The 27,780-nt window shown below is 40.1% G+C and overlaps 1 protein-coding gene across 1 annotated transcript in view; it reads left to right on the top strand.

Annotated features, from left to right (window-relative positions):
- Positions 1-20,178, top strand: part of LTBP1 (latent transforming growth factor beta binding protein 1) — a gene marked incomplete at its 5' end in the record, with an annotated part of 207,046 nt that extends 186,868 nt beyond the window's left edge. Inside the window, 5 exons of the mRNA XM_082480509.1 lie at positions 409-549; positions 2,835-3,005; positions 14,057-14,179; positions 17,742-17,891; positions 19,157-20,178. Coding sequence (XP_082336635.1) covers positions 409-549; positions 2,835-3,005; positions 14,057-14,179; positions 17,742-17,891; positions 19,157-19,326 — 755 coding nt within the window. The 3' untranslated portion in view covers positions 19,327-20,178. The remainder of the gene's footprint in view (positions 1-408; positions 550-2,834; positions 3,006-14,056; positions 14,180-17,741; positions 17,892-19,156) is intronic.
- Between the last annotated feature and the right edge of the window lie 7,602 nt (positions 20,179-27,780).

Genomic DNA, 27,780 nt, shown 5'->3' with positions numbered 1-27,780 from the left:
AATTACTGTGGCTAGATAAGGTGATCCCTTCTCTTGACCAGCTCATGAAGAGTCTCAGAGTATGCCCACCTCTAGTGCCTGCTGGCACTATCCTAAAGGGATAGGAACGTGGGAGGCAGTTGCAGCTGTGCCAGATGCAGGGTACGCCTGGCACTCCAACCCTCCCAGCAAGCCTCCTCATCCAGATCCTCTCTAGTACTTGAGGATTAGAGGTCAGCATCCTGCTGATCTGTCTGTCCTTCTCCGTTGGCACAGGCAGGATTTTGCTGCCAGCAGTTGGTATTTGTGGTAATTAACAGAAGGCATGCAGGGAAATCTGCTCCTAATATAGGCAAATATAAACATCGATTAACACGATGCGACTACTTTGTGCTGGCTCTCCTTGATACATTTCCTTCCATTTTAAAGACACGGATGAATGTCAGGACCCAAACAGCTGTATTGATGGCCAGTGCATTAACACAGAAGGATCTTACAACTGTTTCTGTACACACCCAATGGTTCTGGACGCAACAGAAAAGCGATGCATCAGACCAGCAGATTCAAGTGGTATGACCCATTATACATATTACTGAAGTGAGTACACCTCTGTGAGGTGGTGCTGACATGGCTACAGACCCCAGTAAGCTTAAACTGGGTCGTGCTTGGATGAGCCTGCTCTTTTGGAGGATTTTGGAAGGCAATGCTTGGACCATCATCTGTTGATCCAGAAGGCATCGTGATGTAGGACTCCACAGGACTCCAATTTGCCAATGCAGACAGGAGATTGCTGGAAGTATTAATGAGAGTAGGCTTGGGCTGGGGGAGTCTTCAGCCCCCCGATTCACCAGCTCTGTGTCTGCCTTGTCCAGCCTCGTAGGTAATGAGGCACAGCCTGCTTGCTGTCTTGCGAAGGCTGGGGTTTGGCTGTGGGCTAACTCTGCAGAGTCAGTTCGGAGTGACTGACTGCTTCTAACAAACCAGGGAATACACAGGCTATAGGAAGAAATAGCTGAAATTGTATCTGTGCTTTCAATTGATTAATATTGAAGGTACGTCAAGCTCACATTTTCAAGCTGTGGGCTGCAGCGTCACTGTTAAAGTAAGGTTTTTGCATGTTTTTTTTTTTTTAATTTCAGTAGACACTGGCTTCAGAACAAATGTTAGATATTATGGGATTCTTAGAAACGTCTCAGAAATCCAGAGCATTGTGCAGTCTGCCCAGCTTTGTCTATGCCACATACATGTTTGAAAGAAATGTTACAATGGGTTTGATTAATATTGGCACTGTATAGCCATAAACCCAGACCTCTGGTCCCTGCAACTTGCAGTGACTGTTCCTAAGATGCTTCTGTGAAAGGAAATGGGAATACAGACTGAATGCCTGCTTTAGTCACTCCAAATTATGACTGACACTTTGAGGAGTAATGTGGTCATCCTCTTGCCTGAAACTGTGAAAGAACCACAGCACTTTTATTGTTCAATCTTCAGTTAAACAAACCAAGAGCAGGATTGTCCTTTGGGCTCATCTAGGATATGAAGAAAATGCAAGAGCCCAAAGGGTCTTCTGTCATGCAACATTGGGGCTGATACAGCAGTGACCTTCTCACCCAGTACAAAGTGCTCAAGCCTGGTATCACTACTGGCAATGTCCTCCCTAATGCAGAGGAGGAGGGGGCAGGCTGGTTCCTTTGCTGCCAGCAGAATTTGGAGCTGGTTGCAGAGACCCACTGCTGCTCTTCACTGTGTGTTCTGGCAAGTTCTTAGTAGAATAGATATCTAAATTCTGATCACCTTTGCACTTTCAGAACTCACCGTTTTACTCTTGAGCTACATTTCAGTTCTGTACTCAGCAATGCATTATGTAAAAATGCAGTTAATAGATACGGACAGACAAAACAAACCCTTGCTTTGTGACAACACTTAATTTTCACTCTATGTTGGAACAAAATCAAAACCTTGCAGATGTCTTTACAAAACAATTGTGCTGAGGATTGTACATTCCAAGTGGAATATTAAGTTTACAGTTCCTCTCCCTCTGATCAGCAGTGATCAGAGATTGCTAGGACTAGGAATTGTTCCTGCTGAGATCTTTGTCAGAACTAGTATGCCTCTGAAATATTCCAGCTTTAACAAAAATACATGTTTTTGTTAATGTTCATAAGAATGTGACAGTAGTTCACAGCAGTATTCTGTCTCTAACAATAGCTGTAAGTGAGATGACTAGAGACCAGAAGAGCAGATAAACAATACTTCTCCTCGCCCTCTCCAGCACTCTCTCAGCCTCTAGCTATTTTCAGCTCAGGGGATTTCCTGAGCCTGATGTAGTTTGTCTGCTTAGTTAATGGTACTCTCTTCCAAGTATTTGTCCCGTCTCCCATTGAGCTCATGTAAAAGTTCTTTCAGCTGCCACTGATGGCAATATAAGAAATGCAAAATAACAACTTTTGAAGATTTGGTCCATGGATGGAGTTCCCCAAACCTCTGTCCTAACACTGCTTTTTGTCAAGCTCTGTTAACTTCCATGAGAGCAGAGCTGAGTCAGTGTGAAGCATTCAGCAACGACTACTGATTTAGGCAGTTTTATTTCTTGGGTGTCCAACCCAACGTGCTTTTAAACTGGCCTAATAGTGCCAAATCAGAACCTTTGAAGATTTTTGCAGAGCTGAACACTCAAGGGGTGAGCAGCCTCAGGGACTTAAAAATGGTCATGACTTCCAAGCTTAAATTTGTATTCAGCAAAGTCTGTAAAGCTAGGTTATTCTTCTTATCAAAGTTTAGAAAATTCTGCATTATGTGAGTATCTTTTTTAAATAAGTGCTGTGATAATGATCTAACACTGTCTTCTCCATCAGAACAAACTGAAGAAACTGAGGTCTACCAGGATCTTTGCTGGCAGCATCTAAGTGATGATTTTGTTTGTAGTCGACCTCTGGTTGGAAAGCAGACTACATATACTGAGTGCTGTTGCCTATACGGTGAAGCCTGGGGCATGCAGTGCGCACTGTGTCCTATGAAAGAGTCAGGTAAGGAAACATACATGTCAATTCTTGGAATGAAATCTGAAATACTTAATCAGTTTAATCCCTTGTGTTTATACTACAGCTACTAACATAAGAAAGAACAAAAAAACCCTAACCCTTGAAGGACTAATGGAAAATTTGCTCATTAATTAAGGGGAAATCATTACAGTCTAGATTTTGAAAATGTAGCTGCTTTTATATTTTGGCACTTACAGGACCTGTTTCCTTCAGGTGGAACCATCAGTGATTGGCAATTTAGAACCTTGGTGGAAACAGAAGGGCATTTTAAGGGTAGCAGGGTTCCTTAACATGACTGACAAATTAAAAACCATCTATGAAACTACAGATGCAATTCACGTGAACGCACACGCATGATACTCAACAGGCTACGTAGCTGGTTTGGACTCTTGTTGCTGGTGTTATATATTCAGAAGCATTTTTCAGTGTGATATTCTGCCAGGCTGGCTGCAATTAGATGTGTTTGCTTGATAAGGATTTGGTAAGTTGTGGTTTAGAATCACTATTACAGAATGAGTTGTTGTTTTATGTCTATATGCTCGGATACTAGGAAATGGATAGATTAGCAATTTAAGATAGATAAGGGAAATGGAGTACCAATAAGGACTGAAGAATTTGCACTTAATATAACAATGTTAAAGAAAGCTCACTGACAGTCATATTTTTAAAAGACTATATTTCATTTACGTGTTTAGAAATTAGACGTTGTTCCAAGATACTTCATGTAGAAGCTTCTTCTTGTGGTGACTACAAAAGCTAAATGGATAGAGAGAGAAATGCTGTCATTGACACACAGACTTATTTCTGGGGAGTAGGAGATGGAGAAGAGACCAGTGGAAGCAGCATAGGTGTATGTCATGCTGTGTCTGAGATGTCAGCCCTGGTGTAGACAGTCTGGTACCATACTAACTTCTTCCCCCATATGAACTATTCCAAGGCCTAGTTTGGATGTAACTTTCTTATTCAATTGTGTCTTTCAGTAATATGGTTTTCCATGTAGTAAAGCATTTTATTCAGATCATACCTGGATTTTCACTTGAGCTTGTGTTGCTCTAACCATAATGTTGTGGCTAAAGCAGTACATGTTTTACTTGTAGGAAGAACCCTGGAGTTAAAACTACATACAGAAGCTCATTGAAGCATTAACGTGGTTGTTTGTGTCTGCTTGGGTTTTATGTTTTTATAATTTACTTGCAAGGTCCCTGAACCTGTTCTTATGTATCTGTACATATTTGAGTTTGCTTTGGAAGTGCAGTCACTGAAAAAAAGCACCTGATTTTGATGATGTTGGCTGGAGTAACTGCTGGCCGATGCTTACCCCAGAAAGAGACTGAAGAAGAAAAACAGGGCATGACAGCAGCTTGATTTATAAGATATGGAAATCTCTGAAATGTCTTTGTCAGAACAAATCTTATAGGAGGACATTCCCAGGCTCTGAATTACTACACCTGCTAGAATAACAATTGCAATGGAGTAAAACATACAGGGCAAGAGCAAGAATTGTTGCTATGACCTGGAGCTCCTCAGGTGGAAAGATAGAGCAGACTAATGGAGTTTTTCTTTGTACAAAGTTCATCACATGGTGACAATGACCCATCTGTGTCATGCAATCCTGAGAGAAGCAAGGTAAGCTGTTCCTGGTAGAGAGAGTTCAGGTAGGTATGAGACTTGCTTCTGAAGATTTCTAGCTAGTTACATTTAAAGCAGGATACATCTGCAAAGGAACAGAGAGGGACCACCAAGATGGTCAGGGAATGCAGAACCTGTCTTAAAAGGGAAGATGAAAAAAGCCAAACCTAGATGCAGAACAAAGGCTGCAAACGGTAAGACTCTCCACTACAGCATGATCATGGAGGATTCCCACAAGCTTTTAAATTAAATAACAGCGATGATGTGAGGAAAAAAATGGAAGAAGTTCTGTCTGAACATATTTAGGCTTGAAATTAGATGGATTTTGATCATGAGGACCACAGGACTTTGGAGCAGCAATCCTGTAACAACAGCAGGGTACAGATCCCAACTAGCTTTATGAAGAAACTTGAGAAATTCATTTAAAAAATGACATAAAGGTTCCTGATGGACAGCATGATGCTAAATGTCACTTGGATGACCCTCAGTCAAAGCTCAAGAGCATTATGTTGGATCATAACATCTTTCTTCCTCCAGACATATGATTTTTATGTGAAGTTTAATGTGCATTGAAAAGTATCTGCTTTAACTGAAACTACAAGGCATATTTTGATCCCAAATACTTTAAATTATCATTATAAACTGGAACATAGATGGTTAAAAAAATAAAAGCATATTGAATCTTTATTATGTCAAAACAAACATAAAAGCTTACATTTCTTAGTGGAGGTGGTATATGCTCATGTGTCCTCACACACATGTGCATGCACACAAGCACACACACACACAGAAACCTGGAAGCCTTTCTTTGTTTTCAGGAACATTTACCAAGAAAAATTCAAAGCTGACTGAACTGAATAAATGATTCATTTGACATGTCTTCAGTTTGTAACATTTAAAGTGATATCATTGGCTCAAGAGAGTGCTTTCACACCTCTGGGCCAGTAGGTCAGAGGTTCAAGTCCTGGCTGGGGAACCTGGAATTTCTCCATTTTTAAATACTTGTGTATTGTGTTGGCCAGATTTACTACTGAAGATGTTTGCTTATTTCCCAAGTTAGGGGCATTCTGGAGATTTGTAGCACATGTTAAAGAAGATCTGAGGATGTGAAAAGTGTTCTCACCAGAAGACTTTCACCATGAAATGGGTTGGATCATAGAACGGATCATTCACTGATCTGTGTTTTCCTTTTACTTTGTTTATACTCCCCTTATATCTGAAGATCTAGATGCTGCCCTTAGAAAGAAGGAATGGGGGTGGGGTGCATTAAAAAGAGCATGGCCAGCAGGTTGAAGGAGGTCATCCTCCCCCTCTACTCTGCCCTGATGAGGCAGCATCTGGAGTACTGTGTCCAGTTCTGGGCCCCCCAGTTCAAGAAAGATGGGGAACTGCTGGACAGAGTCTAGCGGAGAGCTACAAAGATGACCAAGGGAATGGAGCACCTCTCTTATGAGGAAAGTCTGAGAGACCTTGGTCTGTTTAGCCTGGAGAAGAGAAGACTGAGAGAGGATCTTGTCAATGCTTATAAATGTGTAAAGGGTAGGTGTCAAGAGGATGAGGCCAGACTCTTTTCAGTGGTGCCCAGCAACAGGACAAGGGGTAACGGGCACAAACTGGAACACAGGAAATTCCATTTCAACATGAGGAAAAACTTCTTAACTTTGAGGGTGATAGAGCACTGGAACAGACTGCCCAGAGTGGTTGTGGAGTCCCCTCTGGAGAAATTCAAAACCCTCCTGGATGCATTCCTGTCCAACCTGCTCTAGGTGAACCGGCTTTGGCAGGGGGGTTGGTGCCTTCCAACCCCTACCATTCTGTGATTCTGTGAAATACAGGCCTACCACCATAAGTGATACATTTCCAAGTTCCTTCTAAAACAAATTCATGCTTTAGTAAAAATAACCTCTAGCCTTTGTGTCCCAGTTTTTCTTGAAAGCACTTCCATTTTTCATTACAAGATTTAAATGTCTTAAGTAGCATCCAGCATAAAACCAGCGGAAAGATAGAGAACTTTTTTAAGAATTTGATCCATATAAATGAAAAAGGAAATCCAGCCTTTCATCAGCATGAAAACAGAGTTTACGTAGTTGCGAAGATTTCCAAAAACTATTAATGGGTGCTCGATCAAACAAACCCCGCTGAAAATGACACTAAACGTCAGAGCCTGAGACAAAAATAAGTAGCGCCTGTTGAAGTAGTGCAACTGAATAGCAATGTCTTACCAACAGTAAAACTGATAAGTGTTTTGATGACAAAATCAAGGAACAAACTCAAAATACTCGTTCAAAATCCTGATTAAAATAGTGCAAACATTAACTGTAGTGATGTGATTGAGTACATCTTGTGCAAATGGTTTTGTGGGGCAGGCCTTCTTGTCATTAAATGAAGGAAGCAAAGACAGTTTGTTTTCAATTACATTTGTTCTAACATAATAATGTTATGATATTATAGCACAGTTAAAGACTTTTGCAGATTGCATTGAATACCAAAATGTTAACTACTGAAATGTATTCTCTTTGGGCTTATTGTATTGTTAGTCTGTACTTACCCAAAGTACTTTTAGCAATTATCCTTAAGAAATGTCTGCGTTATTTGAGATTTGTCATTTGCAATCTGCAATAATTGACCAATTGAGGAAAACTAGAAAATTGGATACTTTTGGTTTAGATAACAAAAGCAAAACATCCTTTTTTCATTGAACCCAACCCCCCCAAGAAAGAACCTGTCAGATAACCTGCCTTCAGAAGTTCTGCTTCCTTGGTTAATTTACTGTTGGTGCCATAAGACCCAACTGTCTCCATCCAGAGTCCATGCTCTAGTAACTGGCAGCAGGACAGGCACTGATGGGTTTAGCAGCTGGGTCAAAGCACCCATGCCAGGAAACGGCACAACTGGCCAAGACTGAAAAAATCTGGAATCTAAAATAAGGCTATGCACATCTCATGATAACCTGAACGTGTAACACCTGAATTATAAACCTGCTGAGCCTCCAGAAGCTCCTGTGGGATCCTTATGGGACTGGAGTGGATTTTAGATAAGGTGTATTGTTACAGGGTATAGGAAATCTGAAGGGAGGAGATAAACCAAACAGCTAGAAAATGTTGAGTACAGTGGTGTGCTGGGGTCAGTGTTTAATTTAGGGAGACTGCCTATTTTTATATTGTTAAATGATCTTTGGAAACCTGTCTTGGAGTTTGTTATTGCAGTGCGCTATCACCTTTGCTTCAGTAACACCTTAGGATGCTAGGAAGGTGGAATTAGGTGCCCCTGAAATAAAGATATGCCTGTTTGTTAAGGAGGGTGCTTTCTCCTTCTCCTGTAGGTAGCTGCCTGGAGAAGTTTTAATATGGGAAAAAGGGGGTAAGGTGGGATTGGGATTTTGCAGTTTTAAGATGTTTTAATAACTATTTATTGAGGATAGGGGTACGTTACTATATCTAAAACTAAGAACTTGTTGGTAGTCTGACTACTAAGATAATGTCATGAACACATTCTTAGGCAACTGTAAAGGACACCAGCATTCAGTTTATCAGGCTGCTTATTTGTGCAACCTTATGCATACCTTGTACCCCTTTATTGCAAGTTTTAAACTCTAGTAGTTTGTGGGCTTTTATGGAACCACTTTATGTTTAGAAGATCTGCAGAAAGGACAATGGTAGAACTCTAGTGAGTAGATGTTACTAGTATTCTGTGGGACTAGGAGTTGCATAAAGAACTGCTGAAGACTCATGTTGTACTTGAACTTTCTCTTTATCTCCATGTTAGCATTTGCAAAGTCCAGCCTAGGAGAACACAGGATAGTGGGTAACATGAATCATCTGGAGCGTTCTATTATGTAGGATTTCTCTTGGCCAATTTCACGTGTTTTTTACACAGAAATCCACATCTGTGTTGGTCCTACCAGTTTCATCTTCCATCAGGAAAGAGAAATAGGCACCCTAAGCATTCAGATTCTTCTGACTTCTTCTAGACATCTACTTTAGGATGAGATGGTGTCCTAGAAGTGGCTCTCTTTCCAGGGACTATAAAGGGATGCTGGGTGACTAATTCAGGTGCAGACCCTTGGAGGTGCCTACAAGTAGATGTTGAATTCTACCCCTTCTGGCAGGACAGATTGTTTGAATTGCATTTTTGTTGCAAGGAACTCTGCAAAGGATTTGTAAACATTAAGAGTTAGTTCTGGGCTGACCTTCCATATTATGAGAACATGTTGTTCCCTTTGAGTTCTGGCTAATGTCACTCATGAAGATGGAAGTACAGGGAAAACCGATGTGTGCGAAGGATGAGTTTCCATCTGTCCTTTTTTGAGATGGTAAAGATGAGCAGGGAGGCACTGGATTCCTTTCTGGAGACCATTGTTTATCTTTCCATTTAGGATGACATTGTGCCTCCTTCCTTTCCGGTAAGGAATCTGGATAAATGGATTATCTTTTGGGCTCAAATATTACAGTGATTCAGCCTTGAATATTCAAAGTCTTATGCTCAGTTCTGCAGATTTTTGGCTGCTTTCATTTCTGGTGATGAAGATTTTCAGTGCTTTTTCTGAAGTTTGAGAGACCTGCAGAATAGCCTTGGAAGAGTTTTCCTCATGGATCCTCACATTCCAAGTGCACATGGGAGTCAGCAAGGAGTCAGAAATCCATTTGCAAGGTTGTGGCAGGGACAACCTCACTCTTACTACAACGTCTAATAATCTATCTCAGGTAGTAGGAGTGAGAAGATTGTTTTAGGAAATTTGAGCAGCCTTTGAGAAACAAAAGGTGACTACCAAGAGGTTTTGAAATAATCAGGTTGGGAATTACTTCAATTTTAACAGGAGTTTTACATCCACTGTGAGCTTTTCCTCAGTTATTTCATTTAGAGTTCTCTCCACGTAAGGATATGAATATCCTTCTTAACTCAATGAAAAAAAAAAATCCTTTAAGACTGGTACCCTTCCGTTTTTCTTTAGCACCAAGCGTTGTAGAATATATGTGAATGCTGTCCACTGACAAACCTCGGCATCTGTTCATGGAGGATGTCAAATGATCTAAACTGCCAAATAGCACAATCTAAATGTAGAGCAGAAATATCTTCAGCTTTGGTTCACAGATGATGCAATCTCCTGAGAGAGCGTAAGTTTAACCAATTCAGACTGATGTCCAGAAGCTCTGGTTGGGAAGGGATGTATATTACATGTAATAAATGCTTTCTTGGCTTTGTCCTTCTCTCCAGTCATTTCTCCCATGGTGAAACTGTTGCATTCTTAAATAATTTGAAGGAACTGCCTTGGTGTTGATAGCTTTGGCTCCTTTTTGTGTGTGTGATGGTGACAATTCTGAGGAGCTGGAACCAGAAATATGGCTTGCTTTATGGGCAGGAGATAGGATTGGCCGTGGTGTAGTTGTTTCACGGTTATGTTAGGAAAAGCGCTTTTTAATATATTTTGCTTTATATACATGAAATATGGAGTATTTTTTCTGACTAGAGAATACAAATACTGCCCACGCAGTCTTGTGCAGTTACAACTGTATATGCAAATTAGATGCACATTTGCACAGCTGCATTTGTACTAACAAGCACCTAAAAGCCAGTCAGTCCATCCAATTTCTGTTGCGTTGTCTCTGTCAGCCTAGCTTTCATCACCAATTACAGCTAACATCTGTGCCAGTATGCATGTGCATCTAGCTGTAATCCTCTAACACGCTTGTTTTATGTGCGCACATCTGACTTTAAAAATGTCCTTTACATTTTTGGAAGCATACATCAGCTTCCTTTTATAATAGCTATCCCAAGTTATACAACAAGCTCAATGCTTCATTTGCAAGTTGAAACAAAGAGAAAAACTTAGAAACACATGGAGAGCAATGTAGACTAAATTATATTAAAAACACAAGTCTCTCTTTCCCTCTTGAACTGCAGTTGTATTTTCCCTGATCACAGCCAGGAGATGAGCGAGCAGAGAAAGTGAATCCGAATAGAAAAAGGTTTTGTCGTTAGTTGTGAATTACAGAACATGAAGTTTGGGGTTTTTTTCATTTACATGAAAGATTATTTTGAAAGTGAGTATTAATTTCTGTGACAACTAAAATGTTCTTGTCATTCAGGAGTAGTTACAGGTTTTCCCTTGCTCTCTGCCGCCTTACCGCCTTGTTGACCTAACTCTCCCACTGTCATCTCCCTAGGGCAATATCATGCTGTTCTCTCATTTGTATACTTGCTGCAACTTTTTGTGCACCAATCATGCTTTTACCCGCAGATCTTACAGCACTCTCTTCATTTAGTTCCCTTCCTTGGAAAATTGTGAACAGCATCCAGCACAGTGACCCAAAAAAAACTATTTTTAATTTGAACTGTAGGAACATAGCATAGCAAGGGGTAGTTTAAAACAACAGAAGTTGTACGTACACATCTGTCTTGCCAAAACTTGTTCTGTCCTCCAGAGTGGGACTCAGATGGGTTCATTTTGCTCAGGCATCTGAGTCTCTAGTTTACTTTATTTCAAAATGTGGTTCTTGCGATCTTTCCAGAATGTGTGCCCCCAAAAACCTTTCACTCTTTGTACTCTTCTCTCTGCCCGCCCTTTTCTTCCCTGGAAAACAAAAGACAAGCTCAGCAAGGTGGCATAGATACCTTGCCATTGTTATTGGTCTGGAATTTCTACTGTTGTTTTCTTAAGTGAGTTGCTGTTGCTCTCCTTGGGTTTTTTCTCCTGAGCACCTAGTAACTGAATCAACACATTACAAAAGACAAGAGAGAAAGTCTACACTACCTGGACAACTAAATAGAACATACAATATTAAAAGAGTATTATAATTAATTCCAGTATGTATCAAACCAATGATAAAAATTATATATAAGGAGATAGGTGTATACATTCTAAAGTGACTTAAGACTACTTAAATGCTCTGTCAGCTTTTGTATTAAAGCTCTATGTACAAATAATGTATACGCTATTGAAAGATTGGAGAGTATTAACAAATGGTTAATTAAGCATAATAGACTTCAGGAGGTTAATCTTACAGTTGCATGTATAGCCTTGTAGATTACCTTGATGTAGTTACAACTCCTTGTAACAAATACCAAGTTTACAGTATGCCCTAAAACAGCTCCTCATCATTTTGTAACCACTAATTTACTTATAATGAGACCTAAAAATGCAGACAACCAGAACTTGACTGGTGAAGGACCTCTGTGGCAGGAAACAAGTTTCTATTGTCAACATTTCTTTATTCTTCTTTAGATGATAAACAACTTTGCATTGGCAAATGTGCAATATTGCACAATCTTCAAACTACCAAACTCTCATGTACGTAACAGCTCCAGCTCTGTGGATTTTCAAATATTCCGACTGCTTCCTTCAGAAGAAAAACATTGTTTCTACTACTGGTATCACTAAATGCAAAATTAGCACTGAGTAATCTGACAAGCCAACATCAAGATTCTGTCCAGTCCTTTCCATCAAATTACATCCATGTGGAAGAAGCAGTGATCCCTTAGACCTGCTTGCCTTGTCTCCTTGCCATTCACTGACTGGTTTTGTGTGGTGGTTTCTTCCACACAGCCCAGATGCATTAGTATTTTGTGGTAGAGCATAGATTTCCTTTGCCAAGAAAGTTTGTGTGCATCTGTGAGAAAGTGCTTTTACAGCTTTTCTCTGTGTACGTATCGGAGCCTTTGGGCATAATGCGTAGCTCAATGCAAAACTATGAAGGAGTTAGTCTGAGATGATAACCTGGCTGCACCCATACATGGATGTTATTTGGGGTTAGATATGGGGAAGGAAGAATAGGGTGTTTCTATGCCTATGACAGCTCTTAAAACTATGCTTATTATCCTGGTATCTCAGTGGGAAGCTGTGCTTTAAGGGATGTAAGTAATATTTGCTATATGCCATTTATTTTCTCATGTGGGCTTTGTTTCATGTGCCATAGGATGTGTCTATTGGGCAGTGTACTTTTTCATCTGGGAGAAGAGAGGGTTGTTTGAATATAATTATTACTGTATATAATAGATTCTGGAGGATGCACATGGGAGGAAATCCCCTTGCATGTGAAGCAGAAGGTGGTGAGATTTACACTGATTTGTAAGTTCTCTGGGGAGTTCATTCTGCAGACTGGGACTGACACCCGTGACAGTTCTGCGATGTGCACAGACAAGCTTTGCCTGTACTGTACAGTCTTATGCTCTCAAAGAGCCAAGCTGTTGACCACAGAATTCAGACTTTTTGAACACTTCGTTGTTTCCAGTACAAAATAAAACCGTTCCAGGTGGAGGAGATACTACCTGTGAAAATAAAATGACAACGCTGAGCAGCAAGTGGAGCTGTACTCTGCACTGTCTAGAGGCAGTCTGGATTTATCCAACTATTTGCTGTCTGGGACAGTTCTACACAGCATGAGGTTTCTGGCTCTGTAACCATCTGCAATTCTTGGATTTCGTATCTGCTTAGGGCTTTTTTTCCTCTCTCTTTTGGTGGTTTTCTTTCCCGTCCTTACTCTGCCGGGTTCTCAGAACACCAGGCAATCTTCACAGAAACAGATGCTAAATAGTCTGTAGCAACAGTAAAGGAGCACCTGGATTGCTGTATTTTAACAATGTTTCTATTTTCAAATAAATTGTCTTGCATATATTTTGTAAATTGTAATGAAAACAGAGGTGACACAATAAATCAAATGAAAGATCAAACTCTGCATCAGCATTTCAGACACAGACTCTGACACCTAAAATGAAGAGCTGCATTGCTCTGCTTCAACTTGTGTAGTCTAGTTATTGCAAAGAGGCAGAAAATCAGAGTGTAACTATATCTCCTGTGCGTTTCCCCTTGCCCTTTAAGGTTCACAGCCAAGGAGCCTTTGAACAGCACTCATACTTAACCCTGTGGCTTGAAGATACAGTTTTCAGATTAGTGTGCACTACTTTAGAAGGATTTTTCATTCTCTGATTTCTGCAGGTTGGCTGACAGTGCCAGAAATACGGTGCCAACTGCTCTAGTTTGCTTCCTTTGAGGTGGCTTCTGCTAGCAGCCGCAGTGGTCTGGGGTGGCTTTTGTTCCACCAGAATGAGGAGTGTAACCATAGCTAGGGCTGGAGGGGGGTGCATTTGCAGCAGGATACACAGCATCCCTCTGCTCTTGCTTCCCATGCAGGACAGAAGAACCTGACCCATAACTTTTTGTACAGTTATTGGCTCAAATCTGTCCCTGATGTTACCCCTATTATGACTTAATAGTCTGCATTTGGCTTGTTAACATTTTAATGACATTCTTCTTGAAGAGAGAATGCTTTGTGGAAATTGCAGATTTACGGTGTTTCTAGGAAGATAAGTTTATTTCCAGCTAATATGAACCACAGCTCACTGGGACTAATGTAATGCAGCCGTGTTACAAGTGTGATTAGTTTTATATCCTATTTTCTTTCCCCCCTCAGAGGATTATGCCCAGCTGTGCAACATTCCTGTTCCAGGATCTCGACGGCCATATGGACAAGATGCTTTGGTTGACTTCGAGGAGCACTACACTCCAGAAACTAATCCATACTTTGTTGAAGACCGTAAGCAAGTTTCTCTATTATGTAAAGTACTTGAAATGAGGGTTATAACTTGGATTATTTCCCTATAGCTGGCTTCATTCTTCTGTTTGCTTCTGAGTAATGTAGCCTATTTTAGTTATTCCTATGACACTAGCTTTCAGTCAGGTGTTCTGGTTCAAGAGCCAGTGTTGTATAAGAGTCCAGTTGGGCTCAGAGTACAATATAATTTTTAATATAGTGAAATAGTTTGTGCCAAGTGTACTAAATTTGTATTTACCAACAGATTTACAGCTAAAGGTCAAATGGATTGCCAGTTTTCCTTCTCACGAATTAATTTTCCTTTGGAACATGGGACAGTTTTATTCAGAGTGCATTTAGTTTAAAAGAAAAAAAAAAAAGTCCCTTCACGCCAGCTTTCCATGATTTTCCAGCAGAATTTATACGGGGGAAATGGAGAGCATGCACAGTGTTCGCACTCAACAGAGAAAATATACAGCACAGTACGATCAGAGAGTATGTATGCATGTAGCTTTCAGGCTAGATGGAACAGTCTGCCAAGCAGGGTGTGAGGGATTGGATACAGCATCTCAGTTGCACTTCAGGAATATCGGGGTTCTTTATGGATCTGGCCCAGCTCACTGTTAAGACTTGTGGGACAGGAATGTTTACAGATCTCAGCATCTTCCTCAAAATCAGCCATCCTGTACAGGACCAGCAGATTCCATCACAGTTTTAGAGGAAAAAAAAGTGGAGGTATCAGAAGGAACTGGTAACTCCCAGTGCTTTATAGACATGCCCTACAAGTTGCCACTACACTCTCCCAAAGTGCTTCCCCTGTACAAGGAGTTATTTTTAAAGTAACGGGCAGGAGGATTACAGCACACTATTAGAAGGGTGGTACACATTTCTTGCTCACGTTGCACTTTAATTTTTACAGAACTACACAAATCCGGTTAATGAGTTCATTTCTATTGACCATCTAAATGGGCTACTAGCTCTACACAGAATTGTAACATGTCTTATTTCTTTATATCCAGATAATTATAATTAAACAGTACTGAGTGTTGATGTCTAATTGGAATGTCACACAGATGACAACTACCAAACATAGTGAAAAGCCCAGAAAGATGACTGGGTAACCAATGTGATAGATAGAATACTGACTGGGAAAGAAACACTTCAATAGTTATAACCAGTGGTGAATAAATAAAATAAAACTGTGGACGGTTTTGTGGACAGTTTTGAATCTACAGCTGAGTCCACAGTCTTAAGGACAGAGACTTAAAAACTCATGGCTCTTGCTCCCATCGTATCACTGAATTGGATACCGTGGCAAGCAAATGTAAGAAACCCCAAAACACACAGCTGCATGACTCTGTCCTGATTGGAGGCATGCTCCCTGACAGATACAGTTGCCACATGTTTAGGGCATCAAAGTCTTCAAAGTCACAATCCTGCTGTGGTCTGTATGAGAAATATGACAATACCTCCTATCCCATGGCAAGGACATGTACTTCAATGGAATATCTGTTACCTATGTGTAATCAACTTCTACAGAACCAACTACACATATTAAAATTACAACCCAGGTCCCATCAAGCTGTTTTGAAGTAGAATATTTTGTGAAGTAGAATTTGCTGTGAGTGAATAATATTTTTTTTAAATTTTTAGCTAGTTTAGTTTTTTAGCTAGTTAAAATTACAACATACTGTATTTATGAGAGAGAGGAAGAGAGAAAAAATGTATATATGTGTGTACATATGTATATGCATATATATGTGCATATATTCTATGTGTCAGATTATGCCTTTTCTTTATTTAAAAAATATCTATGTATTCAGGGGGGACATACCTTTTGCTTTCTTGGCACTGTTTGTTTTCTAAATTAGCAAAGATCTTCACTTCAAAGGACCCTCATGAGCCCTGCGCAAGCTCGTATTAGATGAGAACATAATGAAACTTGGTTGAGTTTCTTACTACATTGTAACCATACATGGCAGTCTGCTCAATGTGTGTGATTTACTAGGTTCATGGAAAAGATTGTAATGTTTCACCACTTAATGTACACTTGTGGACATCCTATGTATTGTATATGTTCTTGAGGTATAGCATATGTCAGCAAGTACTTATGTCACATTATATGTTCAGTGTCCCCAGAATTTACTGAGTGTATGACTGACCACTGTGATCCTTACTAAGAATCCCACCATACTAAAGAAAATCCAGGACAGAAACAATGTATGTAGTCAAAGAGGGGCAGTGGAAATGACAGTACACAAGTTAAATGGGGGATGATGCAGAAAGGGCAGAGTAGGAAAGGCAAAGCAGGACAAGAGAAAAGAGGGCCTCAAGAGCCAAGACAGGATGGAGTAAATATAAAAAGACAGGACAACAAGCACAAGGAAAGGGAGAAATTCATATTCCTAGGTAGCTTTGCAAATCTACATATCACAGTTGTTGCGACAGTATAAATCAGTAAAGAGGTTTTAGATAAACCGGTGGTTGATTGTGGAGTCACTATATGAATTATATGCTAGGGGCCAGATGGGGAGATGTATCCTACTGTATTCCACTCCATCTCCGATTTCCCCTCCATTTCTATGCTATATATTCATTATGCTGGTATACCTACAACTCTCATGTTCTCAAAAGTCTTTTTGATGTGATGGGCTGCCATCTGCAGTCCTGTTACATCACTGCTCCACGAATAGAAAACTAGTGAAAAAACTCGTGCAGGACTAACAGGAGCAATTCAGTCCTAGAGAGAATCTCTGCACATGTAAAAATGTCAAATAATTTAAGTATAAATGCTTCCTTATACATAAAAGCATAACTGTCAAAATAGCCCTAAGACAGGGAGCACAAAAGGCGTTGTACAAACCACTGAATACAAAAGAGAACTGTTTAGCTTTGACTACTCACCATCTAGAATTATGACAAGAAGCAACTGGTAGATTATAGGTATTTGTACTGGCACCAGTCGCTGGAGTACCAGCCAAAGGGTTGTTAACCAAAACCACAACAGGAAAGCAGTCCCTGATTTCTTCTTACTTTCCTTAAGGCAGTTGAGATTGATTTATTTTATTTTTTTACATATGTTTTCTTCTAGATAAATTAGAATTAATCTCTTCCCCCTACACACACATTATTTTTCTAGAATACTCTTTTAAGAAACTTCTACCTCAGACTGCACTGCCACTTCCTACGTTTGTTTCTATAAAGGTTGACACACAAAAATTCAAATAAAAGGTGAGATTTAGAAAACACTGATTTATCCTTTAAAAAATACACTGTCAAATTATACATTTTCCTTTACAAAAAAAAAATCACAGATTTTTAACACAAATTAAAAACTTAAGAGTTCACAGTGTTATTCAGTTTTCATCATGAAACATATCACAGCACTTTTCTAGTGCGTTTAAAACTCCAGATGGTGCAGATCTGCTAAAGCTGACCTATTTTCTGCAAAGTCAAGTCACATTCCAGTAAACTTCTGAGAGAATTTCAGACTCTCGCTATAAATTTGGGTATACTGATTCAACAGCTCTATAACTTACTTGTTTGCAATTCTTTCTCCACCCAGGTTTTCTGAACAGCTTTGAGGAGTTACAAGCAGAGGAATGTGGTATTCTGAATGGATGTGAAAATGGCCGATGTGTAAGAGTCCAGGAAGGCTACACCTGTGACTGCTTTGACGGTTATCACCTGGACATGGCCAAAATGACTTGTGTTGGTGAGGACAGCATATTACTTCATCTTCTTCTATTAGTCTGTCAGTTTACTTGGTCACTTGACCTAAGGAGGCACTGGAACAAAGGGGTTAGGGATGATCACCTGAATTGTATTAAAGATGCCAACTTGGTTTGATTTACAGCAAAGGCTGGTAAATATTGTTACAGAAATAATTATGCTGGTGTTCCTTAGTTCATCTTCATCATTACAGCTGTGTTCAGTTAAGAGCCTAGAAATGAGCAGAAGCACATTTATGTAATGAAGCTTAAAGTTCTATCAATAATTTAACACTCATATACAGGACAAATGTTTTTCAAAGGCTTAAGTGAGCTAAGAGGATGGATCCAGAGTAGGAGAGTGACTTTAGGAGCAGATTTTTAGAGTGGCTGAGTCACCTAAATATGCAGACAACCACTTGGTGGGGTTTGGCCCCTGATTCTCACTGATTTCAACAGTCAACAGGCCAGACTATTCCTCTCACTCTCAAACTAGTAAATCTGCACAACTACTAACCAGGACATGTAGTGACTATGTTTTCAATTAAAACAACAAAACATGGGAATGGCAAGTGTCAGTGAGAAGATGAAGCAAAACAACATCCCTCAGTGCAGAAGCTTAGTCGGGGCCATGCACGGGTATGTCAGTTTAAGGTCTCTACTGACCTTGCTTAGCATGAAGCTTCATAATGCACAGTTGAGGTCTCCCAGCTGTATCATGATAAGCTGCCTGCATGCCTTGTAATCTTTAGAACTTTATGGCAAGCTGGCCTCCTCAGTGAGAAAAGATGTTAGCTCCTGTGTATTTCAGGCCAACGCTGCACAATATTGAATGGAGGTAGTTTGCTGTTCACAACTATTTAGTTGACAACACCAACAGCTCCTAAAGCATTTGATTTTTTAAAATACAGATATTATACTATGGACTTGGAGCTTCTTTCTTGTAAGCCACTTTTCATTCATCACATAAAAACCTCTAAGTGGTTATTAAACTTTTGTTTTGCAGCTTAGACTGAATTTGGACTTGGTGATCTAACAGTTTAAGGCCATTTAATACACTGTTGATTTCCTATGATAACTTCCACCTCTTCCCAGTACAATACTCATCTGTTACAGCTTTTGACCCAGCGTAATTCCACCTGATCTGAACTAAAAGTATAATTCTCAGTGTATCCATACAGCATATTCTACTCCTGACAATGCTGGAAATAAATGAGTTCTACCACACAGCAGACCTCAGTGCGTGTATTTTGATGTCCCCTTTTTGCAGATGTGAATGAATGCAATGAGCTGAACAACAGGATGTCTCTCTGCAAGAATGCCAAATGCATTAATACAGAAGGTTCGTACAAGTGTTTGTGTCTCCCAGGATACATACCTTCAGACAAGCCAAACTACTGCACACCACTGAACTCAGAACTAGACAGTGAACTGGAGTAGAGGAAAATCTCAATATCTTAAGCCCATATACTCTGCACTGTATAAAGAAAAGGAAGAAAAGTATTTAACTTGAGAAGAGAAGGCACCGGAGTAGCGAACATAAGGGGAGAAAAGCATTAAAATGTGTCAAAGGTAAGACATGATAGGCTGGCTGCGTATCAGCTTCACTGAAGTGACAGACTAAATGGACACATTACTCTGTATGAAAAAAAAATCAACTATATAGTGTGTTCATAAGAAAAAAAATCTTTAAAAATGAACAAAAACAGTGCTGTTATTTTAAACAGAAGAGCTTTGGTGTTTTGGGTTTTTTTTTTTTACTATTGCTTGATTAATTTGGCATTTAAATAGTGATGGAAATATTTTATATTACTATGTCATTTTTTGATTGTTCAGTTCCTTGCCTACTGTTTCTTTTCAGACCTTTTTTCTGATCAGTACAAATTCTAAGATACAAATATTCTTAGGCCATTTTATAAGAACTGTTACACAGGGTAATGCTCCTCCTTCTCTGGAACATTGGTCAGTGACTTTTTTTTAATTTGCTAGTTGTCTGCCCTGTGGAGCAGGCACCCTTTGTTTTCAAGTGTTTATATACCTTGGCGAAAAGTCTTTATATTCATTTTGTATTCTGTATGGTTGTTACTGCACTTAAAGTCTTTAGAACCTTTCTTGCCAAGTTCAAAGCTGCTAGTGGACAACATTGGATTCTTTTTGTACATTAAAACAAAAGATTTTAGCTCACGTCTGTATTGTAATGTGTAAATTGAACACAAGAGAGATCTTGTATGATTACCCTAACATATTAAAGCTGTATATTAAAACTCAATAAAATCACCTTTTTTTAGAAAAAAGCTATTTACTAATTGTAAGCATTTTTTTTCTTTTATTGGTGTTTATGTTACAAGAATCAACCCCTCAGGTGTTTACAGTACTAGAATTAATTTACATTACAATAGTTCTAGGGAGTTGTCAGGCTGGGTTTTCCTTCTCCTGCTGTTTTAATAATCCCAGAATCTGCATTAGTTGATGCCTAAAGTTAGGCTTCCAGAGGGAAGATTTCAAACACAGACCTACAGAAATTGTTTGACTTGGAAGCTGATTCCCTTGGAATTTTTCTTCTTTCCTGGTTTAGGCATGTTTCCCACTAAATCTGCAAACAAGGCTCTTCAATATGATGGCCTGGTTTTCAGAAAATACTGAAGAGGAGGGGGAGAATTTCCTTTTCTTGATGAACTGTGCCTTCCCATCAGCTCTATTTTTCAGTGGAAGGAGGGAAAGAGATTAGGAGACTGACAGATATTTCACTTTGACCTTCTTCACAGTGAAAGAGTTTGCTTTGGAAATCCTGAAAAAGGTCCTTTTGATATTTTCCAAATGAAACATTTTTGCTGTGTCTTTTAGACCTGCCCTGCATTAAAAGGAAAGGGATAACATGAGACTTTAAAAAGTGGGTTAAATTGGGTCTGATTGTCTGAAAATTAGATTTTTATTTCTCATTCCACCAAAAAAAAGAAATACTTGTTTTTGTTCTGAATCAAATTTCTTTTCCAATATTTAAGTCTGCCATTGAACCAAGAATGTCATAAGCTGTGTTCCTTTCAGTACTGTGGACTCAGTAGATCTCATTAAAGCCCAGGTGTCTGTTAACATGCAGGAGCATCTGTCCTTCCCAGGCCACCTCCTCTCTATCTGCTGAAATTTGACACTATGACTAGCAAAGATTTTTAAGATCTGATGTTATCTTAAAATGCAAGAAAAAATTCTGAATAAAACTGTGGGGAGAGCGATCTTTAAGGAAGAGGCTCTTTGTAAAGTGCCCAACTCCCTTGACTTTTCTAGAATTAAGCTGGAATTACAAACACTACAGCTGGTCTATAATGACAAAAAAAATATTAATTCTTCCTTACCTTCTGTGGTTAGGAGAAAGGAAGGAAGGTCTGGTCTTACTGGGGAATTTTGTAACTAAAGAGCTCTTAGTTGTCCTGTTTAAGGTTAATTCTGTGATCTTAATAAAAAAAAAGTCACAGTTACAACCTTTCACTGGATTCAAGATAAGCTCTGGTCTGCTTTCAGCTATCTGAAAATTCACAGACAAGACAGTGCTCCCCCCATTCCACCTCCAGACGGCCTCCTCCTGCTTCAGAAGGTGGCTGTGGTCACTTCTGAAAGACAGCCTAGGCCCCAAAGCTGCTATTGAAATCAGCACCACAGCCTCACATTTTCAACATCCCAGTACTCCTTCAATCCTTCACTAGCTAGGGAGTTAAAATGGCAGTACAAGTCTCCACTTTTCCTGGGAGTACCCCAGTATGACAGCTGAGGAAATAACACTCAAACTTCAGTACCCTTAAAAGTCTTCACTTGGTGACAAACACTGTACTGAACATGTAATTCTGAGCCACAAGATTGGCTCCTTGCTGATTTATTACATCTTTTTAAAACAACAGGTTCCAAATAGCCTGGGACTTTGCCATTCTCAGACAATATACGCTCTGACCCCCTTACTTAGTGTTATTTCAGACAAAATAACCAACCTAAACCCAAGCTGTTCCATAAAACATGACTAAATGAAGCCTGAATTCCTGTAACCTTGCCTTGTATCTCTCTCCTCAGCAGGCTAACTCCAGCTTCAGCTCCTTGCATCTCTGCTAGTCTGAACAAGCACAGGCAGCACCCATCTGCAGCTGTGGGTGCCAGGACAGGGTGACAGATGCACATGCATTGACACAACTTCTCCCAAACCAAATGTTGTTCGTGCTTTCAGCAGGGAGGGTTCGTTGGATCACTTGTCTTAAGCTGTTCATAAAACTTCACAGACCTCAGATCATACTAGCCTTTTCGTCTCATTTGCCTTACATGCATGGTTGAAACTGATCACAGGATTAGAACTACCAGGAGGTTCAGAGAGATGGCATACACTGGCTCTGGTTCCACAGAAAAGAAACCAAGCAGCAAACCTATTGCCTCTTGGCCTATCAATTTCTGTTACCAGCAATTTACAAAAGAGGTTTTGGTTTGTCCAGCCACCTTCTGTCTCCCCTGCCTGATTCAAGAAGGCAGCAGTTGACCCAAGCCCTAAGTGGAGCTTGAAAACATTCTTCTGATTCAGTAGCCATGTTCTGATCACAGCTGCACTCTGCTTATGTAGTGCTTGTAATAGAAAAGAACATACTTTGTGCATGCTTCTGCCTTTCCCTTTTGCCTCTTCTTACCTCTAATATATGCCTTAAAGCACACACAGGGAGCCAAAAGCAGTCCCAAACAGCCTAAACTCCACATCCGAGGGCTTAGTATTCCACATTGCCTGGCTCTAGGCCTCCAGAAATGCTTTAACAAAGGAACCACAATTGAAGGAATTAAGTGAAATTCAGCCGATCTAACCTCAGCCTCTGGAGCCCACCTACTTTGCCCCAGTGTAGCCAGGCTGTTTCTGTCATTTCACCTGAAAAACTGCAGGACTTAGGAATACAATTTTGATTCATAGTTAAACAAACATTTTCCTAACATCATTAAGACGAGGGATTGGACACCATGGATGTAGCCATTTACTTGCTACAAGAACTGCGGTTTAGGTGAGAGCCCTAAAAATACAGAAACCACCACGTACAATTCCATGATTCAAGTTTCTGAGTGCAGCAGAGTCTGGAACTGATTACAATTTATACCAAATGGCACCAATACTTTTTACATCCATATGGACACTTTAGAGAAAAAATTAGTCCTTTTTCAGCCAGCCATTTCCTTGCTACAAAAAATAAAATTGTGCTGACATGGTAGAACTGCATTCTGCTAGGTCCCTTATAATGCTGCTGTGTTAATGAGAATGAAGTTACAGAACTAGAGTTACACATATTTCAGCTAGGAAGACATCTGATATGAATAGATACTTTCATGTTGGGATGCTATTTGGTGAAAAATTAGCCACTCAAATAAATTGACACGCTCAACTAAATTCCTGACTGAGAGAAGTCCAAAAACACTAAAGGCATCAAAGTGATCGTCATGACCTATTAGCTCCCAGTGATCCTCACCCTCACGGGGGTTTGAATCTGAGTTTTCGGTTCCTCACTGCCCCTTGAGTGATGTCCATCTTGGAGCAAGCGGGCTCCTGGCTTTGGTACTCTTTCCTAACTTCTCAAAAGGAAAGGTGACAGATGCCATTAGAGCATGTTACAGGCCTGGTGTGACCAGCAATTGAACCACAGTGAATTCCTTCAAAGTGTACAGCAAACTTAAAAACCCCACTGCTGCCTCTAGAAGAGACTACAGTATTATTCTTTTAATAATGCCACTCACTTTGAAAAGTAGTTTGTACTTGCTGGGGACTCTGCTAACACCAAGCAGGCCAAGGGAGATATTAAGCAGCAACTCAAGCAAAGAAGAGGTGAATTGCTGGGTGTCACAGAGGCTACTGCTCACTTCTGAGATCATTATTTGGTATTTATATAGCTTTTTCTATCAGAAGATCTGAAATTTACCTAGGAAAGCTAAGTGATGTGGCCAAAAGAGAAGCAGAATAACTAAGAGTGAGTGAATGAGGAAAATCACCTATTTGCTGAAGGCTTCACAACGAGTGACAATATCAGCTTGTGAGAGAGTAACAGCGTTCTTTGGGAGAATGCCAAGGACTGGGCTACAGTCACTGCATTCACCTGCAGGAATAACCTCAAGCAGCAGGAGAATTAGAGGATATGAACCCTCCTGGGGCACCAGCTGGCACAGGCTGTGTTTGCACATCAAGCTGTGAAAGATCTTGAACCTCAATACCACCTCACCCCCACCAACCTTTACCATTTGAGCGTCCATGTATCAAAAAGAAACAGGATTATCCTGTGACAACCTGTATTAATAAGTGATTTTACTATCTGGTGCAAAAAGAATGACGTAAACTAAAGAAATGTAGGATGTCAGCCATGTCAGCTTTCCTTCAAGACTACTGAATCATCAGATATGTATTTTGACTCAGAGACTCCTATTGGAAGTCTTCAGGCTGCATGTTTTGTCCCAGCTGTGTCTGGGGCCTGTAATTGCTCTTCTCCCTCTCAAGCTGTAGGGCTGGGAAGATACCTATGCACCTCAGCAACGGAGCAACCTCACTGAACTTTGAAGTTTGTCCTGCCCGTAGCAGGAGATTGCACTAGGGGCCTCCAGAGGTCCCTTCCAAGCTACATTTTTCCATGAGAGGAATCTGTGACCTGACACAGCAGCCTCTGCTCCCTATACTTTTGACATGTGGAACCTGACAGAAGGGACAGGACCCTTTCCCATTCTTCTCCCACACCTAAGCACATGCCAGGAGCATATCTTTCTGGAGAAAACAGAACACCAGTCTGCTCTGCCCATCTCAGGAGAATCCCATCCAGAAGGAGCACATGCACAATGTGCACTGTTGCTTGCTATCAACCAGTATGTTCTTGAAGAGTTAAGTGGCAACCTCAGGTGGAAGGAAAGTTCTGCAATAAAGTTTTTGTCCTAACAAAAGACACAGAGGAGGGAGGAAATGAGGATATTCTTATTTCTTTCTACACTGGCTTTCCCTTCCCCTCAAGTCATGCTTTGCCACACACTGCTTTCCATTAGCTCTGAATCAAGGGAGATGAAGAGGATACTGCTAGCCAGGATGGAAAATTTCTACGTGACAGTTTCAGCATCACCTCCAATCCCTATCTACTCATGCTGCCAGGATCCATTCTAGGCTGGATTTTTCCAAAGCACTCCATATTGATTTAGCTCTCCTCCTACTGAAACCTGTGGCACCTCCATGGATTCCAGTGGGAACAGAGCAAAAGCTGTGCCAAGCTTTTGAAAAAGCCCACCATGTGTGTTTAATGAGGAATGTCTCTGGCAGAAAAGTTTTCAGTACAGCGAAGCAGATTTTTTATTTCTTTCACATTAAAAGTTTAATTTCTGCCACTTGTCATCCTGGAGGTAACTGCTCAGAAGAGTGGGTAGGACCTGTTCCAAAATCCCCAGCAAGATGTAGGGTTTTTTCCACCTAAAACTGAATTTGACTTTTCTGTCATCTACATGGTCCCTGTCATTTTGTGAGTGGGCACCATTCTCAGGAATCACACCTCCCCTTCCTGCTGCAGGCAGCCATGCAGTTCAACTCTGGCCACAAGGGCATTCCCCAGTTTCTGTTCCATTCAATACCCCTTTCCAGGGCCAGTCCTCACTGCAGTCCTGCTTCTGCTTTTCGCCTCCAGCACACCCTGTCATTTGCTCATGACCCAAAGCCTCAACATCCTATGCACCCATTCCTTCTTTTTAATTGCCATTGGACTCCACAAAGTACTTTTCAGTCTCTAAATACAGATTTGGCATGTGGTGAAAGTGATAGCTACTCTCCGGTACTTAGAAAAATCTTCCACCGAGGAAAACTGATCACGTCCGTCACAGTGGTTTCTCTCCTCACAGAAATAGAAGGCACAGCCACCACATCAACGTTGTATTCTTCCCAAAACTACCCAGAGAGATGTGACATGTTCATTGTCCTCCTTTTACCATAAGCAAGTATGCTTTTACCAATGAATGTATTAGTCTTTGGCCTGCAGCATCACCAAACTGAGCTGAATAGCAAACATGGAATAAGGAAGTTTCAAAAATAAAACAGGAAAGGGAAATCCTTCAGTTTGCACAACAGTGAACAAACAAGGAATTTTCATTCATATTTACTCATGCTTAGATGTCATTTTTTCAAAAATCTAAAGAAAAGCAGAGAATGATTATTTTATAATTTGCTTAAGCTGAAAAGAAAAAACAGAGGAACTGCATTATTACTCATTCCAATGTTAGTTCATTTCAGTACATATTGACTATAAAACAAAGCAGATAATAGGGAGCTTTTGAGGGTTTCACTATTGAATGAAACAATACATAGTGCATCCAGACATATATATTAATTTCACATCTGGTAATAGTTCTGGTATTGGGTTATTCCACCAGAAGTCAGCAATAACTATTTTTAGCCAAGCTGGCCCTTACTTCATCCAGCAAAACTTGGTTTATGTTTGAGTGTTTGCTAAAAACATTACATCTGCCACATACTAGACCTAACAAAACACTTGCAAATGTGTACCTCAAGGAAGATAGTCTAGGAAAATCTCACACTATAGGTATTTTCCCTGTCTAAACTCCTAATTCAAACAAGCTCCAAGAGACTCAGCAGCATACAGGGCTCCAGGGCAAGGACCTTGAGCAAAAGCTCCTTGCACATGGTCTACCAGCCTCCAGGGCAGACCAAACAAAAGGTGCCTGCAGCAGCTCTCACCATGATTCCCTTATACTTCTAATGCCTCTGTTTTAGTTCTCTGTGATTTCCACTGTAATCTCTTCATTCTTCTGTACAAGTGCAATTGACAGCACCTGTTAATATCACGATATTAACATTTTCCCATCTAATTTTGGTGCAACTCCAGTGATTCACACAGGGAGTAACTGTGCTCACAATATATAAAGAACCACCGCAATTTTCTAACACTTCAAAATTTCAAAAAATGAAACAACTCAAAACTGTGAGGAATAAAGTGTTTAAAGCCTTTTGAAAGAGAACTAGCAAAGCTAGAGAAATTTACTAATTATAAAATTTTTCTATGTTTCAAAACAAGTAGTATCTCACTCAACCCTTCCAACTCTCCTATTGGCAACATGAAACATGAACTAAAATGTATTTGTAATCAAAGGGCAAACAGTAAGAGTCAAACCAAACTTTTTAAACTCTGGGGTTTAGGGTTTAAGTTATCTTTATATAAAGCATTTTATTGTAGGATCATAAATGGGATGAAGTATCAACAGCCTGCAAAACGTATTCATTTTATAATTAATAAATATTAATAAAAGTTAATAGAATTCTCCTGTTGCACAACCAGCAGAAGATCTGAATCCAGCACCAGCTGTTCAACAGCTGGACAGAAATATAAGCAAATACCATAGAGCTGGAGATATAGTAAGAGAGATTAAACCCTTATAATTTGTTTGGGCTGAAAACTGCAGAAAAGAGGAGAGGTCCAGGGAAGCCTGCCATTCACAGGTTTTAACAGCAAAGATATTTTTCCTCCTGCCTTTGTCACTAGAGGTCAGCACAGCATCTGAAGTGCTACATTGTTCACGTTTAAGGAATGATAAGACAATCCGCAACTCCTACAACAAAAGAGTGGTCTTAAGAAACAACTCCAAGAAGACAGAATCTGTGTTTCTGCAATGGGAGAAATGTCAAATGTGAAGCCTCAGAAAAAGAAGAACACAGTAGCAACCGAAAAGCTTGAACCCAAAATCAGAGTAACAGCATGCTAGAAGCCTAAAGGTTCCCGTAGAGCAATTAGAGTCTAACAAGGGCTATTTTTAAAACACCCAATTCACCTAAGGGAAAAGCTGTCACCTAAAAGGCCCAGCTGACTAACACTTGTAAAGACTCTTCCTGATGCATGAGAAATAAACTATTTAATCTCCCTG

This window comes from Vanellus vanellus (genome assembly GCF_965231255.1).
Source record: "Vanellus vanellus genome assembly, chromosome: 3".
In the NCBI taxonomy this organism is placed as follows: Eukaryota; Metazoa; Chordata; class Aves; order Charadriiformes; family Charadriidae; genus Vanellus; species Vanellus vanellus.
Note: the sequence above shows the minus strand (reverse complement) of the source record. Positions and strands in the feature narration are given on the sequence as shown.